This window comes from Lampetra planeri, chromosome 65, assembly GCF_965212315.1.
Source record: "Lampetra planeri chromosome 65, kcLamPlan1.2.h2, whole genome shotgun sequence".
Taxonomy (NCBI): domain Eukaryota; kingdom Metazoa; phylum Chordata; class Hyperoartia; order Petromyzontiformes; family Petromyzontidae; genus Lampetra; species Lampetra planeri.
This window is the reverse complement of record NC_136171.1, coordinates 1394583-1417960: the sequence shown is the minus strand read 5'-3', so window position 1 is coordinate 1417960 and position 23378 is coordinate 1394583. Positions and strand designations below refer to the sequence as shown.

Below are 23378 nucleotides of genomic sequence, written 5' to 3'. Positions count from 1 at the left end.
GCCTGAATCAGGGCAAGGGCCCTGATTCAGGCCCTTTTGACGAATATGTTGAGTTTTTAACGCGTTTACTTATTTATTTAGGCTGCTATAGGGCTACAGTTATATGCAGCAGAGGACTGCAGGAAAATCCATTGTACATAATAAAAGTTATATGGGGTTAGATCGCGTGAATATAAATATGTCGTTAACCCACCACCGCCCCACAACAGCCAATTGGTAAGGTTAGTTACGTGACAAACTTTACTAATCAGAATATTTATTCTGGAGGAATCAGATGAGCTATGAAGCCCTTTTTCACAAATGCTCTGTAAGGGGCACGGGGGTCAGAACGTTATAACAACAAACACAAACACAATAGGGGTGCAACATAAAGGAAAGGTAAACAAATCCCTTTAAACATATGCAAATAAAACTAAACTATTTTTATATGTTACCAGGTAAAGCCCAATGAGCTATGAACTTTTTTTTTCAGAAGCGACTTGGTCACATAAGGGGCCGTCCATAAACGACGTCACGTGATTTTGGCCGATTTTTGACCCCCTCCCCCCCTCGTCACACGGCGTCACAAAAAGTCAGACCCCCTCAAATATGACGTCACAAAGCTCTAACCCCCTCCCCCCCCCAAAAAAAAATAAAACATGCTTCAAATCGCTTTAAACTATTGTAATTGTAGTGCGTATTTAATGTGGCGCTGCACTCTGATGTTGTAGGAGAAAACACGTATTATTAAGGAGGCGTTGGAAAGCTGAAATTGAGCATAAAATTCACTTGAAAATATTCAACGTCTAACTAAAACTGGAGATGTTCATAATATATTGAAATTCTCTTATAATTATAAAATATTAAAAGCAATTATAACTATTAAAACATACTTTAAACTTTGTAGTAGAACGAAGCAAAATGGAGAGTACAATTATAACAATTACATATTCATTCCACAGAATGAAAAGCCTGGGTAGAATCATTAAAATCAAAATGTTTAATAACAATAATTCAAAACATTTACAAAATGTATGCTTCTCCATTCTCCCATAGAGAAGCAAAATGCTCCTTCATGGAATAAATAAATAGAGGTGACCTCAGTAAATTTAAATAATCAAATAGTTAATAATGAAAATTAATACAAATTTGTGTTGTTATAACAATTCTATTGACTCAAGTAGAACGTGTAAAATTTTGCAAATTTTTTTTCACGAAAATTAATTGTCACGCACAACGAGTCTGTGTGGAAAATGTCAGCTCGATTGGATCACGGGAAGTGGGTTAAAAAACGACCGAAAGATTTGCACGGTCGTAAGCGCGCAAGCAAGCGAACTTAATATAAAGGATTTAAATAAAAAACGACTGAAAGATTTGCACGGTCGTAAGCGCGCAAGCAAGCAAGCAAGCGAATTTAATATAAAGGATTTAAAAATCGGAGCATCCGGAGAAAAAATCCCCACGTGATCACGAGAAGAACACTCAAACTTCTAAACCCAGGGATCTTCTGACACCCGTGACGACGAGGCGCGCGCCATGCCCCCCCCCCCCTCAAGCGCGGGGCCTGGGACGGTCGCCCCGATTCCTCGGGGCCGCCTCTGGCTGGAGGTGACAGGGAGCGCCTGACGGGGGCCGCTCGTCACGTGGTCCGTCATCACTTCCCCCCCCCACCGCTGTGAAGTCACGTGACCCACACTCCGCCCCCGCGTCACGTGACTCGGAGATGGCGGCGCCCTGCGAGCAGTGGTGATCCGCAGCATCTCCTTCGTCACCCACTCCTCACCCTCACACTCTTCACCCTCACCACCCTCACACTCATCACCCTGATACTCGTCACCCACTCCGCTCGTCACCCTCACACTCCTCTCCCTCACACTCCTCACCCTCATACTCCTCTCCCTCACCCTCGTCACCCTCACACTCGTCACCCACTCCTCACACTCGTCACCCTCCCGCTCGTCACCCTCACGCTCCCTTCCTCTCGTCACCCACTCCGCTCGTCACCCTCCCACTCCTCACCCACTCTCCTCTCTCTTCCTCTCGTCACCCTCCCGCTCGTCACCCTCACACTCCTCTCGTCTCCCTCCACTGCCTGGATCTGAGAGGCCTTCCCCGCCAACACCGCCACCATCACCACCCCCATCATGCGGTGCTGCGCCAGGTGAGGAACCACGCTCGGTCAGTCGACCCGTGGCACCTGCTGGCTCTGCCCCGTGACCTCCTGCCAGCGGCCGTTCGACGCTGCACGTGGCCGCAAAGTGCACGTAGCCTGACACGAGCGTCGTGGTGACGTCACCGCCACTTAGTGGCGAATGGCGGGTGTTGTTGTTGTGTACGTGGGGAGCGGTGGTGGAGCGATTAGTGCGCTGCGCTAGGAACCTGGTTAACCCGGGTTCGATTCCTGTTCACGGCCACCACCAGTGACAATAATTTGAACCGGTCCCGGGCCTCCCCTAGGTCGACTCAACCTCAAATGAGTACCTGGTGCGGTGTGTAAACATCGCCACTAGGGAGACAAAGGCGGCCGGGCGTGGTGTTGGCCACCCACCCCCTCGTATGCCCTGCCGGCCTTCATAGGTGCTGCTCGCTAACAGCACTTGCCCCAACAGTCTGTTAAGACGTACAGGGGGATGTTTGTCTTTGTAGTACAGAATCATCACAATAACATCGGCACCACATCCCCTATCTCTCCAAGCTCTCTTATAATCGCCTCGCTCACATCCACAACATTAGTAATGAAAACGATAAATTCTCAGCAGGGATGAAGTGTTACACGTCCAGCAGCATCAGCAGGCCTGTTGTCCTATCCCAGTGTTTACTCAACTTTTACTTTGTAGTCTACTGGCTGTAGTGTTACGTGCAGCATCAGAAGGTCTGTGGTACTTTTCCACCACCAACCCCAGCATCCTCACCCCATCCGCCGTGACAAAAACGCTTTTACTTCTCTCTCCAAACACTAGGAATACAACATTATTACAGTGGTACCTCGGTATACGACCGCTTTGGAATACGTCGAATTTGGTATGCGTCGTGTTTTGACGAGAAAAAAATGTCTTGGGATACGACGTCTTGCTTGGGATACGACACGCTTGCTAGAAGTTGTACGAGTCAGGATGAGTCACCGCGTACCCGCGTACACAATACTGTTACAGCTCTAACAAGCCGTAACAGTATTGTGTGGAATGACCTGACCATGTCACACTTCAGGAACATTCTTAGAAGAAGGCAAAAACAAACTTCAATGGACAGGTTTTTAGTAAAACTCAAACCCGGTGAGCCTCAACCAGGTTCAAGTCAAGAAAAAAGACAGAAAAGAGAAAAAAACCCACAATTTCAGCTTCCTGAAGTTTTAATCCTTCTCCTCCCCTTCCTCACCACCATCCTCGTAGGCTATCAACTCCTCTCAGCAAGGTAAAGTGATGTTACTTTTTATTTTATTTTAATTATTTATGCATTTATTTTAATCTATGCATTTTAGTAATAAGTAGTGTCTAAATTATTTATACAACCCCATGAATGTATAATATGCCATATAAAATATCATTTCTTATACTCTGGAACGGATTATTTCCTTTCCCTTTATTTCTTATGGGAAAAATTCATTTGGTATACGTCATTTTCGGTATAAGTCCTACCTTCTGGAACGAATTAACGACGTATACCGAGGTACCACTGTATTCGTATTACCGGAACATAAACAAAAAAATTGTATTATCAAACGCAGCTATAATTTTTTTATTTTAAAGCTGGGCTCATTCTCTAGCCACGTTGATCGACCGGTCACGCGGGTTTGGCCCACACCTGGTGTGGTGTGACCTGTAGCGCAACTCACGACATAACCGCCGGCGACGGCAAATATCCAAACAGCTCGTGAGCCTCTGGACCCCATCAACCCCTAGGTCGACTCGGCCTCAAATGAGCACCTGGTTGCAGGTGTGGTTTAGTTTATAATCAGCACTGTCTGAGGCGTGGTGTTGGCCACCCATCCGCCACCACCCCCTTGTGTGCCGTGCCGGGCCCTTCATAGATGTTCGTGAAGAGCATTGCCCCAACAGTCTGTTAAAGGTTTTATGGGGGACAAAAAGTACCCGGCGTTGCCCGGGGGAAAATATATTTAAAAACTTCTCTTATACACTACACTTATATACTACACTGCTATACACAACACTACTATACACTCCACGACTATACACAAGACTACTGTACACTACACTACTATACACTACACAACTATACACTACACCACATACACTACACGACTATACACTACACTACTACACACACCACTTCTATACACTCTACGACTATACACAACACTACTATGCACTACACTACTGGTTTAACACGTAGGCTTTCACGACCAATATCACATCTATGCCTATATAAGGAACGAAACAGGTGGACTTCTCCACTAATCTGGCTGTCACCTGATGATTACTGGCGCAACGTCGTACTCAGATTGTAAATGTTGTGGCTTGGCTCTCCAACACACCGGTGTGCTGTGCTTGTAACGAATTGGCCACGTTCTGTTTACGTGACAACCCTTACTAGTTGGCTGTGTCGGGTGGTGGTGAGTTTAACGACACATTTATATATTAAGAGATCTAATCCAAAAACCTTGTATTATGGACACTATACACTACACTACTATACACTACACTACTATACACTACACTACTATACACTACACTACTATACACTACATGACACCACTATACTAAATTGAAAACTAATTTCTTTAGAACTGCTTTTTTGTGTTAGTTTGTTGTCCCCCACCCCCGCACCTCGGATTGGCACGGTTCGCAACGTACGGCTGCGAAAGCAGTTCAACGCGCACACAAGAGTGGCAGCGCCGGTGTTAATAGCGAATAACGTCTTCCCGCTGCGCCCAGGAGTGCGTAGCACTGGCACACCCAATGGGTCAGAGCGCGACGCGGCCGTCCGTCGCAAGCCCCGAGGACATGTCCACGCCGTGCCTCCTCCCGCTCCTCGTCGACCTGTCGGCCGCCCCAGACGACGTCCTGCTGGAGATCCTGAGCTGGGTGCCGGAGGCCGACCTGAGCCGGCACTGCCGCGCTGTGTGCTCCGCCTGGCGCCGCCTCGTCGACTCGGGCGCCCTGTGGAAGCTCAAGTGCCGGCGCGAGGGCAAGTGGAGTGATGCCCGCTGCTCCAGGATGCCCCTGCCGCCCGCGTTTGACTGGAGGGCCTTCTACCTGAAGGGCCCGTTCAGCAGGAACCTGCTGCAGAACCCCTGCGCTACCAGTGAGCATTATTATCATCATTGTGATCATTATATTTATTATCATCATTTTCTTGGTTCTTTCGGTAAAGTCACGTAGAAGGGAGGTAATAAAATAATAAAAATAAAACATAATAAAATTCTCACGACGTTTCGGCCACAACGCAAGTAGCCGTCCTCAGGTGAAAACCAGGTCTGTCGAGGCGACAGCGTCTGAATGAAACAGCACACGCGCTTGGAGCATGTATATAAGCTGGGTTGGAAGGGGGGAAGAAAGGGGGAGCCTTGAAAAAAGAATATGCATATCAAGAGGAATTTAGCATATTTATGGGAAATGCATGTGTGCATATGCAGTACTAATCACACACCTGCATTTCCCATAAATTTGCTAATTTCCTCTTGATATGCATATTCTTTTTTCAATGTTCCCCCTTTCTTCCCCCCTTCCAACCCAGCTTATATACATGCTCCAAGCGCGTGTGCTGTTTCATTCAGACGCTGTCGCCTCGACAGACCTGGTTTTCACCTGAGGACGGTTACTTGCGTTGTGGCCGAAACGTCGTGAGAATAATTTTATTATGTTTTATTTTTATTATTTTATTACTTCCCTTCTACGTGACTTTACCGAAAGAACCAAGAAGATGAATCCCTGCAGTCACGAAAGCTTTAAATCGAAAAATGATCATCATTGTGATTATATTTATTATCATCATTGTGATTATTACGTCGCTTGTGGCCGCCACCACCATCGCGAGGACTGGGCTTGGGGTCCGCCTTAAACGCTGATATCTCGTCATTGTCTCCATCGGACACTATAAGTGGGGACTGGATAGTGGATGAGGGTGCCCCGGTGGTTAGGAGATGTTAACTACCTCGCCTGCTATACATGAGACCGTGGGTTTAATAACCGACCCTAATGCCTGCAGGACACATTTGGAGTTTGCATGCTATCCCGGTGGTGGCATGGATTTTTCTGCAGGTCCTCCAGTTTTACCCTCCACATTTAGGGCCAACCTCGTGCATTTAAAGTATTTGGCTGCGATACATTTCCACGTGATAAGCCACTTATTATTATGATTATTATCATCATCATTATTATGCTGCTTGTGTTTACCCTGCAGGAGAGTCGTGGTGGCTTGGAGATGTTAACTACCTCACCTGGTATACAGGAGGTTGTGGGTTCGAACCCAACCCTGATGCCTGCTGAATATTTTGAGTTTGCGTCTCTCACTCTCCCAGTGGTCGCGTGGAGTTTTCTCTGGGTCCTCCAGTTTTTCCCCTCCACATTTAGGATCAACATCACACGTTTAGAGTATTTGGCTGCAATACATTTCCACGTGGTAAGCCTCCTCATTGAGCTATCATATGTGGCATGGTCGCTTCTGAAAACAAGCGAAATAGCTCAGTCACCCTTAGCTGGTGAAATAAAAAACTAGTTTAGTGAGTGTTGAAAACTTGCTAACAGATCACAGGACCAACTCGGGTGCCACGGGTTAACTGACTGAGACGACTTGCAGATGCCCTCCACTTGTGTTCCCCATTGTGCCAACTTGCTGCGTTTTAGCCGCCCAGTGTTCTGCTTGCTCTGCTAAGGCCCATACATCGCTCCGTGGTCCTTACTTGGTCAAATAATTGAGTAATTCGTCAGGTATATTTGTTAGCATTGGGATGTTTTGACCGATATCAGTTTTGTATATTTTTTCTTTAATTACTGAAGGAAAATGGAAAACCTGGAGAAAACCCCATGCAGAACAGGGGGCAGAACATACGAACTTCATTCACTCACGCTCACCAATACCCGCCATTCGCCACTAAGTGACGGTGACGTCACCACGGTGCCTGTGCCAGGCTAGGTGCACTTTCAGGCTACCACTTGAAGTGTCGAGATTATCGCTGCTGATAGGAGGTCACGGGACAGACCCAGGTGCCACACGGGTTGACCGACTGAGATGACTGGCAAGATGTACCAGCTGTGCCCCCTAATGTGTCAACTTGCCGCATTTTAACCTGGCGCTCCACTCGCTGTTGTGAGCGTCGCTCCTCTGCCCTCTGCTGGTGCTTGAGAGCAAATTGTCTCCCGCTGCCCAGTAGCGTCCTTAATGAGCCTCCTCCACAGAGGCTGATGTTGACATCGCTGGTACCGGTTTTCTGCAAGTCCACTCAGCTCCATATCCTCCCGTACCGCATCAAGCTCCATCTTATCTCTAGCCGAGTGTCATGCCCGTTCATAGCCCCCTCTATCCGGAGCGAGCTCACTGATGGGAACGTGTACAGATCACCCTCACACAGCCATTCTGATATACTAGGAAATCCTCACTGGGTCTTAAGTATTCACATCAGGGGACGATCTTGCCTGCTGCTGCTGCTCTATGTTCTCCCAATGGAGTGATTTGGCAGATAATCTTTGAGAATTGAGATGTTTTGGCTAGCAGCGGTTGCATTGTGTGGGTTTTTTTTGTTTTTTTAACTATTGTAGGAAGTTTAACACGTAGGCTTTTGCGACATGGCCAGTCAGTAAAAAATGTGTCACGTTGACAAAAGACACTCTCTCCTCTTGCCCCCCTCACCCGTGCACTCTGTACGTGCAAGACCAGTTTGACGGTTGGCATATCACGAGCAACGGCGGTGACCGTTGGAACGTGGAGGACGTGATGGTGCCTCTTCCAGAGCCGCACGCCCACATCACCAAGTCCTTTGTGTCGTCCTACAAGTACGCTCCCTCCCCCTGCACCCGTCGCACCGCAGTCCTATCATGGCCCGCATTATTCTTAAGTTTCAACTCGGCTCAGGCTCGACTCTGGCTTGACTGGCTCAAATGAGCCAGCTCAAGTAAGCCAAGTTTAACTTGAGCTGGCTCAATTAGAGCGTGGTCCCAGTCGTGCTCAGAATTTCCATGGGGCTGAGCCTGAGCCATAGCTGAGCCAGCCGCTCACGCCTCTTTAAAAGCCAGTGAGTGGCTCAAGCCAGAGCTGAGCCAGAGCCGAGCCTGAGTGTTGGAGGCTGAGCCAGAGCCGAGCCTGAGTGTTAGATATTGAGCCAGAGCCGAGCCTGAGTGTTACAGCCTGAGCCAGAGCCGAGCCACGACCTGGAATACAGTGGCCCGTATCTCCGTTTGGAGCTCTGTGGCAGCGGAGTGCTGAGCTGCACTCGCGTGGAGAACGGCCCCCAGAAGTGGTTCTCCTGCTCACACATCTGCCGCGTGCGTGCGTTGTGTTTCGTTATGCTTTTTTTGTTTGTTCAACGTTCCTGAGCATGGGCCCAAAAAGGTGAAATAGACGAGCAACACACAGCGCCGCCAAAGTTTTAATACGTAAGATTGCAAAACCCTTTTAATGACTTGTGCAAGGTGATTATTGTTGTAAGAGCTTTGATGGGGGAAAAGCGATGACGATGATGATGGGAGGAAGGAATTCCACAGTGGAACAGTGCGAGGGGCGATGCAGAGAGAGGCGAGGTGACCTGCAGTGTGGCGAGTAGGTGTGAGTGAGTAAGTGTTGCGGGTGAGTAAGTGTGAGTGTGGGGAGCGGTAGTGCGCTACGAACCTGGAGACCCCAGTTCAATTCCTGCTCATGGCCAACACCGGTGACGATTATCTGAATGTTTCCTGGGCCTCCCCTAGGTCGACTCGGCCTCAAATATGTACCTCGTACGGTGTGTAAAACATCGCCACTCGGGAGACAAAGGCGGCTGGTGTTGGCCACCCAACCCCTCGTGTGCCGTGCCGGCCTTCATAGGTGCTCGCTAACAGAACTTGCCCCTACTGGTCTGTTTAGGCTATACAGGGGATCTTTGTCTTTGTTGTGTGTTGGGTAGCGGTTGGCGCGCTGCGCTACGAACCCAGCAGAGACCCCAATTCGAATCCCGCTCATGGCCAATACCAGTGATGATTATCCGAACCGGACCCTGGTGGGCCTCCCCTCGGTCGACTCGGCCTCCCAAATGAGCACCCTGTGCGATATGTAGTTAACATCAAAGGCGGCCGGGAATGGTGCTGTCCACCCACCCCCTCGTGTGCGGTGCCTGCGTTCATACAGATCTGCTGCTCGCTAACAGCGCTCGGGATCTTTGTCTTTGACGTGTGTCAGCTGGTGCGGCAAGGAGCAGGTGGTGTCCCTGCTGGCAGAGGGGCTCTGGGTGGAGCTGCTCGACGAATACCAGCCCCACATCGCCGTCTCGGACTGGTGGGTGGCACGGGGGCGCCTCCCTTCACATACGCCCGCCGTTTAAGGCGATGTCCGCGCGCTCCTCCGACCCTGTCCCGATCTCACGGTCGTGCCGCTAACTCCGCCGCTGCCGCCACTGCTGGCCATCGAACGGGTCCAGTCTCGATCCAACGATAGGCAGCACTCGGGAGGGAACGAGTGTGACGAAGCCTGCCGAGACGGCGATTGGAAATGTTGGGACGATGAACGAAGCTTGAAAGTTGAAAAACACGGCTTCCGATTTAAAGGGATGCCAATAATCGGTGCGATGAAGCACACCCAGCTGTTGCCAGGCCAGGGGTAGAGAGTGTATGGGAAAGCCTCCGTTGACTGCCCAATGAACATTGCATCTTTGCTAGCCTTAGAACAAAGAAGCAGTCGCCGCCATCGCGCACTTTCAGATGCGCGCCTACGGCCGTCTGGAACGCTCTTCCCTCCGATATTAGGAAGCCACTAGAGCTGTGCGCTTTTAAGTCATCGTCTCGCTTGACAAACTCATTCTTTTTAGAACTGCTTTTTGTGCTTAGTTTGTTGTGTCTTCCCCCCTCGCAAATTACTCCGTTGGGAAACGCACTGCGGCATTTATCGCCCCACGCTACCGCCAAAAAAACCTCACGGGGCAAGAGTCTTTGAGACCCGCTGAGGCTTTCCCGAGCGAACGAGCAATATCAGTCAGTCAACGAACCTGCCTTCGCGTTGTTGGAAATGATCGCGAAAATAATTTTGTTTATTTGGCATTGGTGCCGTCGTCCTTATAGCGACCGTCAAGAGGAAAGGCGCCGCTGTGTTTCACGTGCACACAGCCTGGAGCGGCTTCACGGTCGTCGGCAATGCTGCTGCTGCCGCTGCTTTGTGCAATTTCAATTGAGTGATTTACCGGTGTAAATGAACGAATTTGGCAAATTTGGACGGTGACGGCGGCACGCGGCGTATCTGCGGATGTACGTTGAACTTCGTTTGCACCGTACGTAGCCAGCCGTGCTAATCGAGGTGTGCAGGGGGAAGGACAACAAACTAAACGCACAAATAGCAAGTTCTAAAGAAATGAGTTTGTCAATCTGGACGATTTAATGGTGCGTAACTCCCAGTGGCTTGCTAATGTCGGAAGGGAAAAGCGTTCCAGACGGCCGCTGAAGCAGCCGCATCTGAAAGCGCCGCGCGATGTTGCGGTGACCACCGTCTTTGTTCGACTGCTTAGCCAATGCCAGAGACCACGTCTTAGCGGGTGTACGTTGAACTCCTTTCGCACCGTACGTAGCAAGCCGTGCTCATCGGAGGTGTGCGGGGGGAAGAACAACAAACTTGAACACAAAAAGCACTTTTAAAGAAATTAATTTTCAATCTAAATTTAAAACTGCATGGCTCTGGCGACTTACACACACACACAACAACCCCCCATAAAACCCTTAACAGACTGTTGGGGCAATGCTGTCGTGGCGTGGTTAGGTACGTTGGGACGGTGGCTGTGTTGCGAATGATGGTAGCGATCGTAACGGTGATGATGGCGATCGTGACGGTGACGCCAATGATGGAGTGGTGGCTGTATGGTTAGGTACGCCGCACGCTGAGACCGTGGCTATGTTGTGAATGATGATGATCACGATCTTAATGATGATGACGATGGAGTGGTGGCGGTGCGGTTAGGTATGCCGCACGCTGGGACTGCGGCTGCGTGTACGAGCTGAGTGTGACGCTGCTCGCCGAGGACAAGAGCCGAGTCCTCGCGCGCTTCGACCACAAACCCAAGCCCATCCCGCAGTGGACCGACGCTTGCTGGAACCAGGTGAGGGCCCGCAACCTGTAACGCGTTGCCACCACACGGTAGTCGCTCGCTCTCGAAGAGCGAGCGAACGAAAGAGAGAGTGAGAGAGAGAGAGAGAAAGAGTGAGTGAGAAAGAGTGAGCAAGAAAGATAGAGTTAGAGAGAGAGGGAGCGAGAGGGAGCGAGAGAGAGAGTACGACTCGGAGGTTGCGGGAAGGAACCACAGACCAGCGGTGAAGGCGGCAGCAGGGTGGTGGTAGAGGTGGCGGTGGTGGTGGTGGCGGGTCGTTCCAGTCACCAAGCCAGTTTCGGCGTTATTTTTTTATTTAGAGGCGTAGAAGCAGCAGCAGCACTGTTGCTTTTCGAAAGACATTGTTACTCACAACGCAGAGGAACGGAGCGGCACGACCGCCACCACTACGATAGCCGGCGCCAAAACTTCGCCATACACGCGCCCTACCGCATGGCCTTGTGGGAGCCTCGTTACCGATGAAGGTTATTTGATTTGTTTTCTTCCGGTTCCGTTTATAAGAAATACCAGTGATGTACACAGGCGTGGCGCTGGCCACTCACCCCCTCGTGTGTCGTGCTGGCCTGAATAGCTGCTCGCAAACAGCACTTGTCCCAAGAGTCTGTTAAGGCTATCCGGGGGATCTTTGTGAGTGAACGAATGAGTGGGTGGATGAATGGGTAAGTCGGTGGGTGGGTCAATGGGTGGGTGAGTAGGTGAGTGAGTGGGTGAAGGAATGGATGAGTAGGTGGGTAGATGAGTGGGTGGGTGGATGAATGGATGAGTAGGTGGGTGGGTGGGTTGGTGAGTGGGTGGATGAATGTTTGAGTGGGTGAGTGAGTCGGTCGGTGGGTGGGTGGGTGGGTGAGTGAGTGGGTGGATGAATGGATGAGTAGGTGGGTGGGTTGGTGAGTGGGTGGATGAATGGGTGAGTGAGTCATTGGGCAGGTGGGTGAGTGGCTAAGTGAATGACTGAGTGCGTGGATGAAGACTGAGGACGTGAGTCGGCCGGTGGTTGGGTGGATGGATAGGTGAGTGAGTAGCTAAGTGAATGGCTGAATGAGTGGGTGTGTCCTGTGCAGTTGAGCCATGTGCTCACTAACAGCCCCGAGAATCTGTTAAGGCTGCACGGGATTTTTACTGAGTAAATGCATGAGTGGGTGGATAAATGGGTCGGTGGGTGGGTGAATGGCTCAGTGAGTGGGTGAATTAATGGATGAGTGGATGGGTGAGTGAGTAGATGAGTGGGTGAATGAATGGCTGAGTGAGTGGGTGGATGAATGCGCGAGTCGGTTGGTTGGGTAGGTGAGTGAGTAGGTGAGTGGCTGAGTGAGTGGGTGGTTGAATGGGTGAGTAGGTGAGTGAGTGAGTCGGTGGGTGGGTGAGTGAATGGCTGAGTTAGTGGATAGTTGAATGGGTGAGTAGGTGAGTGAGTGAGTCGGTGGGTGGGTTAATCAGTGGCTGTGTCATGCGCAGGTGAGCCACGTGTTCCGCGACTACGGGCCCGGCGTGCGCTACCTGCGCTTCGAGCACTCGGGCAAGGACACGCAGTTCTGGTCCGGCTGGTACGGGGCCAGGATGACCAACAGCAGTGTCACCGTGAGCATCCACTGAGAGGCTCGCGGCAGCCTCCTGCTGCAACGCGCCTGGATCCGAACCTCCAGAGTGTGCGGAAGCGGAGCGCGGCACTCACGGCACCGGAGCCGTGCAGCAAGAAGCGCCTGGGTTTGATTCCCAACTCGCACACTTTTCAATTTTTATTGGACGTTGTACGTTCTCTCTCCCTGTTGTTCTGCTGGGAGAGAGAATGTTCCACCTCCGATTTAGCATGCTTGGCTACGTACGGTGCGAAAGAAGTTGAACATACACGACAATATTCCCTCGTTGTTTCATGAGGGATACGTTCTGGAGATGCTCGTGAATGGCACATTGCGCGGATAATGATTTTGGCTTAGGAAAAAACTATCTTTTTAATAAATTACCTTAAATAAATGCGTAAATAAGCTAATAGCTATGAGAGTTATCTCATCACTTTATCTCGTTACTTTCATCACTTTATCTCTCTTCACTTTATCACTCATCACTTTCTCTCATCAATTTTTCTCATTTTATTTCTCATCACTATCACTCATCACTTTATCTCTCGTCACTTAATCTCTCATCACTTAATCTCTCATCACTTAATCTCTAATCACTTTATCTCTCATCACTTTATCTCTCATCACTTAATCTCTAATCACTTTATCTCTCATCACTTTATCACTCATCACTTTATCTCTAATAACTTTATCTCTAATCACTTTATCTCTCATCACTGTATCTCTCATCACTTTATCAATCATCACTTTATCAATCATCACTTTATCAATAATCACTTTACCTCTCGTGACTTTGTCTTTCATCGCTTTATCTTTCATCGCTTTCTCTCTCTCTCTCGACGCAGCAGTCGTGTGGAGCTCCAGATGCAATTCGCTAATATCCAAAATTGCGAATAGCGAGTTCGTGAATAACGAGGAAATACTGTACATACGTACCTACATGCAGAGTGTTTTTGAGAGTGTATAACGGGAGCGGCGTAACAGTGGTTAGCGCACTGTACTACGAGCCTGGCTACACGGGTTCCATTTCCGCCCACGACCAATAACGGTGGCAAATATTTGAAGGAGCTTGGGCCTAGCTGGGTCGACTCTGTTTCAAATGAGTACCTGGCGCGGTATGTAAATGTAAGGTACATAAACATCAGCACTTGGCAGACGAAGGTGACCTGGCGTGGTGCTGGCCAACCACCACCCTCCCTCGTGTGCTGTGCCGACCTTCATTGGTACTCATCCAGAAGAGTTTTGTTTTTCATTGGTGCTGCTTGCAAACAGCACTTGCCCCCTGCGGTTTGTTAAATGTTATACGGAGTGGTGGGGCGTCTTTGTCTCTGTGCGAGTGTACGTAGAGTTTGCAATGTTTCTCTCCATGTTCTGCGATTTGTTTCCACTGGGTTTTCCAGTTGCTTCCCACAGCTAAAACAAAATATCTACACAATGTACCAGGTCAGTTAAACACGTAGTAGTAGTAGGAGGCGGCTTTCACGACCAATATTATCTATAATAGTTTTTTTTGGGTTAGACCACGTAAATATAAATGTCGTTAAACCCGCCACCATCCGACACAGCCAATTAGTAAAATTTGTCACGTAAATAAAACGTGCCAATTCGTTACTAGTTCAGCACTAATTACTCTCGAGCTGTAACCGGTGTGTTGGAGAGTAACGAATTGCCACGTTTTGTTTTCGTGATAAACCTTTACTAATTGGCTGTGTCGGGCAGTGGTGGGTTTTAACGACACATTTATATTTACGCGATGTAACCTGAAAATAATAACAACCTGTTATGGAAACTGTAACAGGCATTGGCCAAACAACCCAATTCTGAAGAAAATACAACAAAAAATCTCAACAAAAATCATTCAACTGGGGTCACACTCAGCAGCGGCAGCGTCGCACTCCCCCCCCCCCCGCCCTACTGCGATAACTCGGCAAGAGCCTCCAGAAAAAAATATTCTTAATGAGACTTACCTGGGTAATCGAGCGGAATAATCATGCTCATATAAATTTTGTATTTATTATCTATGCCTCGATTCTCCTGGCTGGCTGCTGGCTGGGCTCCTCTGCACCCCAACAATAACTTTATTGTTCGTGGCCACGGGCCGTGTAACTGGCTACAGGGGATTAAATCAGTGCTGCAAATGAAATTCGGACGTACGGGAGAAGTTGGGAGGAGAGGCGGGACAGTATTCGATAGCGACGCTGAAGAGGCAGGAGTCACGAATACAGAAGACTCACCATGCAAGGTTATTTAATGTCGCTCGGACTTTTCAACCTGTGCTCCCTTTTAACCCTTTCCCATTCCGATGACGTACGTCACGGAACGTAATCAGAAGTACAAGGCCATGCGAGAGGGCGTGTGTGGTACGGTTTGGCGGCGGCATTCAACGGCGTTGCTACGACTACACCTCTCCTAAATAAAATGAACGCTGAACCCGCTCGTACGTTCCAAGACTCGGCGGTGAACGGGATGACCCACCACACCTCGCAACTTGCAGACGTCTCGGAGCGGGAAAGGGGTTAAGGTAATTCTTTCTCCAGAATCCTCTTTAAATCCTGGAGAATATAGATATAACAAAAAAAACCTCTCAATAGTTATTATCTTGGCATTTTATTACGACATCAAACGGAAGATTATTGTCGGTGGTTTCGGTATAAGATTGTGGCAAGAGTAGTAAAGTGACAGCTGTTATATTTTCCACTGCAGAGCAACGAGTTCTCCACTCGTGAGATGTTCACTTCCTCACCTGATATGCAGGAGGTCGAGCGTTCGATCACGACCCTGACGCTTGCTGTATATTTGGAGTTTGCAGTGTCTCTCTTTCTCCCCGTGGTCGATTGGATATTTCTCTCCGGTTTTTCCCTCCACACATTTATAATCTACATAGTTTTAATGTAATGGGGCGTGCAGCCAATGGCTTGGAATGCCAAAGCCCCACCCCCATGGCGTGGCCGCGCCCTTTCCCCAGGTGAATGGACACCCGCCGATGTTTAACTATTATAAAGAGTTTGTGCATGTCGACTGTACATACATGCGTACCCAGACCTGTCAACCTATACGGTTTACCCCGTATTCTTGTGCAGGGAAATTGAGTTTTCAGGTCCATACGGCATCCAGCCGTTTCAATTCTGGCTTTGTAGGATGAACGTTGAGATTTATAAGGGCACGGGGCGACCAATAAGGTCTGAATTGGTCTGTAATAAGGTTGGCACTGATGAGGGGTTGACGGGTGTGCGTACATTATATATATCACTCGCTATTATGAGACATGAATAACTAGTCGAATGCGTTTATGGGAAATATAAAGGGTTCTGGTTGGATTATAAAGGCGTGAGTTCCGGGGGGTGATTTTTTTTTATCTCAACTTGGTTCATTCGCTGAGGTTTTGAGGATTTTTCTCTCCATTACCCCCCCCCCCCCCGCAGAAGTCGTGGGTCCAATGTGTGGGGTTGTGTGGAGCGTTGGGTGGCTAAAATGCAGCAAGTTGGCACTGGGGGGGGGTTACAGCTGGTGCATCTACCGGGCATCTCAGTCAGCCACCCATGGCACCTGCCGGGTCTGTCCCGAGACCTCCCGGCGAGCCTTCGACACTTAACGTGGCCTCAAAGTGCACTTAGCCTGGCACAGGCCCCGTGGTAACGCCACCGTCACTTAGTGGCGAATGGCGGCTGTTGGTATTGGCCAAGGGGGCCCTTTCTGAGCCAAAGAATAACGGGCGACAGAGCCGTGACGTGTTTCTGTGTCGGCACCGAACGTTTGATGACAACGCTCTCCCCCGACAGGTGAAGCGACGGCCAATTTCAATGGCGGTGGTGGGTATGGCAACATCTGACTTGTGGGCGACCCACTCGTTTCACCCCGACTCTTACTCAAATGGCAACGGATGTTATTTTTTTTGTAACCCCGTATATACAACAATCTGGGCTGTAACTTTCAGTCGACTCTCGATCCACGCTAATGACGGGGAGGACTGCCGCGGATAATTCAAAGTCGCGGATATAGTTCAGAAAAAGAAGCATTTCTCCACGGGTCTCTATGCCAAAAACTAATGGTCGACCGATTGATGCGCGTGCTCAGTGATGACACTTTCCTGCTCCCGCGCAGAAGACTCGGCCCACGAATTGGATGACGGCAGAGCCACGCCAATCAACATCAATCAAACTCCACCTCACTGTTAAGATATTGCAACTACTGTACTGTAGAGGCGATCATGTGGATTTCAGATTAGCCGGATCACACATTTGTTCGGTTTAAGCACCATGTGGCTTGTAATAAACATTCCCAGGAGTAACAATGTATAATTGTTTTGAGATTACTCGCCTTTTGCCCGTCCAAGGACGGATTTATTGCAGTAAATCTGAAACTTGCAAACGAAAAGCAGACCGCGTCGTGGTATTCATTGCATTAATGCGTGTGCAGTTTGTAAGGCCGCGGTGACACAGACCTATTTCATTTAAAGGTTATAATCCCTAATTCATCATGACGTCCTTTTTAGTTCTATGTCTCAACAAGCTTTATGGAGATCGCGTGACGTGAGGGTTCTGCCTCTGTAGTGAGGGTTAAAAGTTGATGCTGAGGAGGGAGGAGGCGCCTCGCCCCCCCCATGTGGAGTGACGTCACCTGCTAATTGTTATTAATGGAGGGGGTTGTCCATTTGGAGGACGTCACATGGTCATGATTATTAATTAGGGGGGGGGCGGGCAGGTCGACGGAGTGACGTCACGAGCGTTAAGGACAGACATTCCTGGGTGATAGGAGGTATTCGTTTGGGCTCGAGGGGAAATCCACGAGTTATTAATTGACGTCATAATCTCAGGTGTCGTGCGGTGAATCCGCACATTGGATCAACTGCACGCGGACAATCGAGTGTCTCCCGTTCCTCTTGTTTAGTTGCTGCACCGCGTATTGGGTTTAGCGGAAGACGGTCTCACAGGGACAGTATTAATAAAATATGTCAAGGTAACAATGCTCAATTAAGTTGTCGTGCGTCTTGATTTCATGCCTTCCCCATCGGTCCAGGACTTCCTCAAAGGGGGTGGATCGCGCAACTTGATGCTGCTCTGTTGATACGACCATAGCCAGATGCGTTAATTATCGGGCTTGCCCAATGGTAGAATGCAGGGATTTTTTTGTCGGAAATTTGTAATCATTTTTCTTAACATGTTTGTACTTGTGTGTTTATCTGTTCATTCGGGGGTCCCCTTAGTGGCTGATCGGGCCCCCTATGCGTCGCATAACGCTGCCCCCCCCACCCCCCACAGTTGCTCCTCTGTGTCCCGGTGACTCTCAAATAAAGACAACGACCGATCCACAGCGTTTGTTGTGTCTCTGTTGCACCGCTGCCTGATAGGGGATGGTCACGTTTTCTCGACTCTTTGAGTTGGGGGGGGGGGGGCTCTAAACGAAACAAGTGGCCACATTCAGTTATTGTGAGCTGGTGGTCTGGACAAGGCTGAGAAGAGCCTCTTGTACAAGCAATGCTGTGCACACACCTATGAAATAAGTCTGTGTCACCTACGCACTTTCAAGGGCCCCGCGCTAAATGCTTAAGTGGTTGTGCTTTCGCTGCGTTGTCCCCGCCTGAAGACGGACGCTTGTGTTGTGCCCGAAACGTCGTGATTTAGTTTAGTTTTCATTTTTTATTTTATTTTTTAGCTACGTGACTTTACCGAAAAAAACAATGAGTATGCTTTCAAGCTATCAATTTCGGTTCAGTGATTCTGCACTTGCTCCATTACTATAGTACTATACTGCCTTCAATTATTTTTTTATGAACGGCTGGATGTTTAAAGTTAGCGATTTGTCGTTTTATCTGACGCTACTCGCGAACAGCACTCGCCCCCAACTCTGTTGAGGCTACACGGGGGATCTTTGTCTTTGGTGCAGTGGTGTAGCGGTTCGTGCTCTGCGCTACGAACCCGGCCATCCGGGTTCGATTCCCGCTCACGGCCAACACCACCGACCCTAGGTCGACTCGGCCTCAAGGTGCTCAATGGGCGGCCGGGCGTGGTGCTGTACCGGCCTTCATCATCCTCGCGGACACCACTCGTCCCCAGCAGTCTGTTGAGGATGTGCCGATGGATCTTTGTCTACGGTGCAGGGGTCAGCGCGCTGCGCTACGGACCCGGCGACCTTGAGTTTCGGTGGTGTGGATGGCGGCTTTGGCTAAAAAATGTTTCCCCTCTCCAGGAATATCTTCAGGTGTCTCTGCTCGCAGTGGAATAATGCCGAAGAGATGGCGGGGGGGGGGGGGGTCCTGAGTCTCCCCTAGGTTGACTCAGACTCAAATAATTTCCCCGGTGCGGTGATCCTCGATGCTGGTTTACAGGCAGCCACCATTGCCCGGTGGAGCGGAGTTATGGATGCCCAACGCGCGCTTATGATGGATGGGACTGAGACCGTGAGAGGGAACACGCCGATGATGGAGCCGCAGCACATCAGAGGCGCCATTGGCAAGAGAACCAGTCCGCGGAAGTAGCTTTGGGGCCGTCCATAAATGACGTCACGCACCTCGGGGGGGAGGGGGGGTCAGACATTTGTGACGAGGAGGGGGGGGGGGTGAGAAATGTGACGTCACATCAAAATGCGCAACTTTAAATATAGACAACACGTTCTACTTAATTCGACTTTTTATTAAATGTTTTTTCCAACAACATCAGAGTGCAGCGCCACATTAAATACGCACTACAATGACAATAGTTTAAAGCGATTTGAAGCATGTGGGGGGGGTCAAAAATTGTCCACAATCGCGTGACGTCATTTATGGACGGCCCCTTTCACAGAACTGCAGAGAGACGGTGGGGGGAAGGAATCCCAAAGTGCAGCAGTGGGAGGGAAGAAGCAGAAATAGTGTTTCTGATCTGCAGAGTGGCTGGGTGAGTGAGTGGGTGAGTAGGTGATTGAATGGATGAGTAGGTGAATTTGTGAGTGTGTTGTGACCTGCAGTTTGGTGGTTGAACACAGTATGGATAGTTTAGAACGGGAGTATAATGGGTGAGTTTGTGGTTCAGTTTGTGAGTGGGTCAGTGTATGGGTGGGTGAGTCGTTGAGTGGGTAAGTTGAGTGGATGAGTTGAGTGGGTGAGTTGAGTGGGTGAGTTGAGTGGGTGAGTTGAGTGGGTGAGTTGAGGGGGTGAGTTGAGGAGGTGAGTTGAGTGGGTGGGTGGGTGGGTGAGTCGGTCCGCGTGTGAGTTGGTGAGTGGGTGAGTGACTGGGTGGGTGTCTGGGCGAGTGTCTGGGTGAGTGACTGGGTGGGTGAGTGGGGTGAGTGGGGCGAATGTCTGGGTGAGTGACTGAGTGAATGGCTGGGTGAGTGACTGGGTGAGTGACTGAGTGAGTGGCTGGGTGAGTGGATGAGTGACTGGGTGGGTGTCTGGGCGAGTGTCTGGGTGAGTGACTGAGTGAGTGTGTGAGTGACTGAGTGGCTGGGTGAGTGACTGGGTGGGTGTCTGGGCGAGTGTCTGGGTGAGTGACTGGGTGAGTGTCTGAGCGAGTGTCTGGGTGGGTGAGTGACTGGCTAAGTGACTGGGTGGGTGACTGGGTGGGTGTCTGGGCGAGTGTCTGGGTGAGTGACTGGGTGAGTGACTGGGTGGGTGTCTGGGTGAGTGTCTGGGTGAGTGACTGAGTGGGTGAGTGACTGGGTGGGTGAGTGGCTGAGTGAGTGACTGGGTGAGTGTCTGGGTGATTGAGTGTCTGGGTGAGTGGCTATGAGTGACTGAGTGGGTGAGCGAGTGGGTGGGTGAGTGACTGAGTGGATACGATTCCATCAGTAGTCGGGTAGTTTGACCCCTCGACACGAGAAGAGTGAGTGAGTGTGTATTTCGCCACACGGGTGAAGCACGCGTCTCGTTCGCCGGCGTGACGCGAGCGGGTGACCAAAGCGAAGTGAATCTGCGGCTGTGAGCGAGAGGGCCGCTCCTGGCTACCCCCCCACCCACCACGCGGGCCATACCATCGCTGGGGGTTCAGTGCGGGGGGGAGGGGCGCTGCGTGACGTCACGGGCGTGTGCGTCTGCCCTGGCTCGTGGTGGCCGCGATCGTGAGTCGCAGTGTCGGCGTCTCTGTGAGTGCTAGTCTCAGAGACTCCCTGCCTCTGTGAGTGTGAGTCTCAGTCTCTGTGTGTCTCTGTGTGTGTGAGTCTCAGTCGCTCTGAGTCTCTGTGTGTGTGTGAGTCTCAGAGACTCTCTGCCTCTGTGTGTGAGTCTCAGTCTCTGTGTGTGTGAGCCAGAGGTGGGACAAAGTCATTGTTATGCAAGTCCAAGTCGAGTCGCAAGTCATCAAATTCATGACTCGAGTCTGACTCGAGTCCAAGTCACATGACTCGAGTCCACATCTCATAGGTGGGACAAAGTCATTGTTATGCAAGTCCAAGTCGAGTCGCAAGTCATCAAATTCATGACTCGAGTCTGACTCGAGTCCAAGTCACATGACTCGAGTCCACACCTCTGGTGTGAGCCTCTGTGTGTGTGAGTCTCAGTCTCAGTGAGTCTCTGTGAGTGTGAGTCTCAGATACTCCCTGCCTCTGTGAGTGTGAGTCTCAGTCTCTGAGCCTCTGTGTGTGCGTGAGTCTCAGTCTCTGTGAGCTTCTGTGTGTGCGTGAGTCTCTGTGTGTGTGAGTCTAAATCTCTGTGAGTCTCTGTGTGTGTGTGAGTCTCAGAGACTCCTTGCCTCTGTGTGTGTGTGAGTCTCAGTCTCTGTGAGTCTCTGTGTGTGCGTAAGTCTCTGTGTGTGTGAGTCTCAGTCTCTGTGAGTCTCTGTGTGTGCGTGAGTCTCAGTCTCTGTGAGTCTCTGTGTGTGTGTGAGTCTCAGAGATTCCCTGCCTCTGTGTGTGCGTGAGTCTCAGTCTCAGTGAGTCTGTGTGTGTGCGTGAGTCTCTGTGTGTGTGTGTGATTCTCAGTCTCTGTGAGTCTCTGTGTGTGTTAAACTTCTTGTCTGCTTGCGTGTCTCATTATGTCTCTGCAAGTGAGTCTCCATGGAGAGCGGTAGTCGTGTAAGCGGTAGGAGCGCGCCTCGCCACTAACTCAGCCACCCGAGTTCGATTCCCACTGTCTGTCACTGACTGTACGGCACCCACGTGGAGTACTGTACACGCATGGGGGACTGTACACGTGGATACTGTACACGCATGGGGTACTGTATTGTACACACGTGGAATACTGTACACGTGGATACTGTACTGTACACACGTGTAGAGACTCCGCCGTGGCGCAGTGGTCAGCAAGCAGCGATGGACTTGCTGGCTCGAGTTTTATCTCCAGGCGCGGCAACTGAAACAATGGGGGGGGGGGGGGGGCTAAAGGCTCCCAATTCCTCCCTCCTGCGTCCAGCCAGTAGCGTGAATGGGGTTTGTGGGGGTAAAGTTAGGGTACACCCCGCCTCTGCCAAGACGTCTTGGCTCAGTGTGGAAGAGTAGGCCTAAGGCCACTCTAATCGAAGGAGGGTCCTCTGAAGAGAATCCAGAGCGCCGTCTTGTGGCGGAGGCCGCTTCCAACAGCAGTGGCGCGAGCACGCACTTGCAGGGACTGTGCCTCTATCGCACCAACATCGCACTGTGTGGTTGTGTGTCTTGGTCTCTGTGTGTCTTGGTCTCTGTGTGTCTTGGTCTCTGTGTGTCTTGGTCTCTGTGTGTCTTGGTCTCTGTGTGTCTTGGTCTCTGTGTGTCTTGGTCTCTGTGTGTCTTGGTCTCTGTGTGTCTTGGTCTCTGTGTGTCTTGGTCTCTGTGTGTCTTGGTCTCTGTGTGTCTTGGTCTCTGTGTGTCTTGGTCTCTGTGTGTCTTGGTCTCTGTGTGTCTTGGTCTCTGTGTGTCTTGGTCTCTGTGTGTCTGTGTGTCTTGGTCTCTGTGTGTCTGTGTGTCTTGGTCTCTGTGTGTCTGTGTGTCTTGGTCTCTGTGTGTCTGTGTGTCTTGGTCTCTGTGTGTCTGTGTGTCTTGGTCACTGTGTGTCTGTGTGTCTTGGTCTCTGTGTTTCTGTGTGTCTTGGTCTCTGTGTGTCTGTGTGTCTTGGTCTCTGTGTGTCTGTGTGTCTTGGTCTCTGTGTGTCTGTGTGTCTTGGTCTCTGTGTGTCTGTGTGTCTTGGTCTCTGTGTGTCTGTGTGTCTTGGTCTCTGTGTGTCTGTGTGTCTTGGTCTCTGTGTGTCTGTGTGTCTGTGTGTCTTGGTCTCTGTGTGTCTGTGTGTCTTGGTCTCTGTGTGTCTGTGTGTCTTGGTCTCTGTGTGTCTGTGTGTCTTGGTCTCTGTGTGTCTGTGTGTCTTGGTCTCTGTGTGTCTGTGTGTCTTGGTCTCTGTGTGTCTGTGTGTCTTGGTCTCTGTGTGTCTTGGTCTCTGTGTGTCTTGGTCTCTGTGTGTCTGTGTGTCTTGGTCTCTGTGTGTCTGTGTGTCTTGGTCTCTGTGTGTCTGTGTGTCTTGGTCTCTGTGTGTCTGTGTGTCTTGGTCTCTGTGTGTCCGTGTGTCTTGGTCTCTGTGTGTCCGTGTGTCTTGGTCTCTGTGTGTCTGTGTGTCTTGGTCTCTGTGTGTCTGTGTGTCTTGGTCTCTGTGTGTCTGTGTGTCTTGGTCTCTGTGTGTCTGTGTGTCTTGGTCTCTGTGTGTCTGTGTGTCTTGG

General features: G+C 50.2%; 1 protein-coding gene across 3 annotated transcripts; it reads left to right on the top strand.

Moving 5' to 3' along the window:
- The first annotated feature begins 1628 nt into the window (after positions 1-1628).
- LOC144737127 (F-box only protein 6-like) lies at positions 1629-18094 on the top strand. Of its 3 annotated transcripts, none has more exons than XM_078619821.1 (6): positions 1629-1725; positions 4872-5241; positions 7808-7928; positions 9304-9399; positions 11065-11203; positions 12668-18094. In XM_078619821.1, the coding sequence occupies exons 2-6, from the start codon at positions 4896-4898 to the stop codon at positions 12803-12805; spliced, it is 840 nt and encodes a 279-aa protein (XP_078475947.1). In that variant the 5' UTR covers positions 1629-1725; positions 4872-4895; the 3' UTR covers positions 12806-18094. The 3 variants fall into 3 exon arrangements, with proteins under 3 accessions (XP_078475947.1, XP_078475946.1, XP_078475948.1); XM_078619820.1 differs by having other exon boundaries at positions 1662-2140; XM_078619822.1 differs by lacking the exon at positions 1629-1725 and adding an exon at positions 2147-3390.
- The last annotated feature ends 5284 nt before the right edge of the window (positions 18095-23378 follow it).

Coding starts and splice junctions, on each gene's coding strand:
- LOC144737127 (XM_078619821.1), top strand. CDS start 4,896: ATGGGTCAGAGCGCGACGCGGCCGTCCGTCGCAAGCCCCGAGGACATG. Junction 7,929..9,303: donor TCCTTTGTGTCGTCCTACAA/GTACGCTCCCTC, acceptor GACGTGTGTCAG/CTGGTGCGGCAAGGAGCAGG. Junction 9,400..11,064: donor CACATCGCCGTCTCGGACTG/GTGGGTGGCACG, acceptor CGGTGCGGTTAG/GTATGCCGCACGCTGGGACT.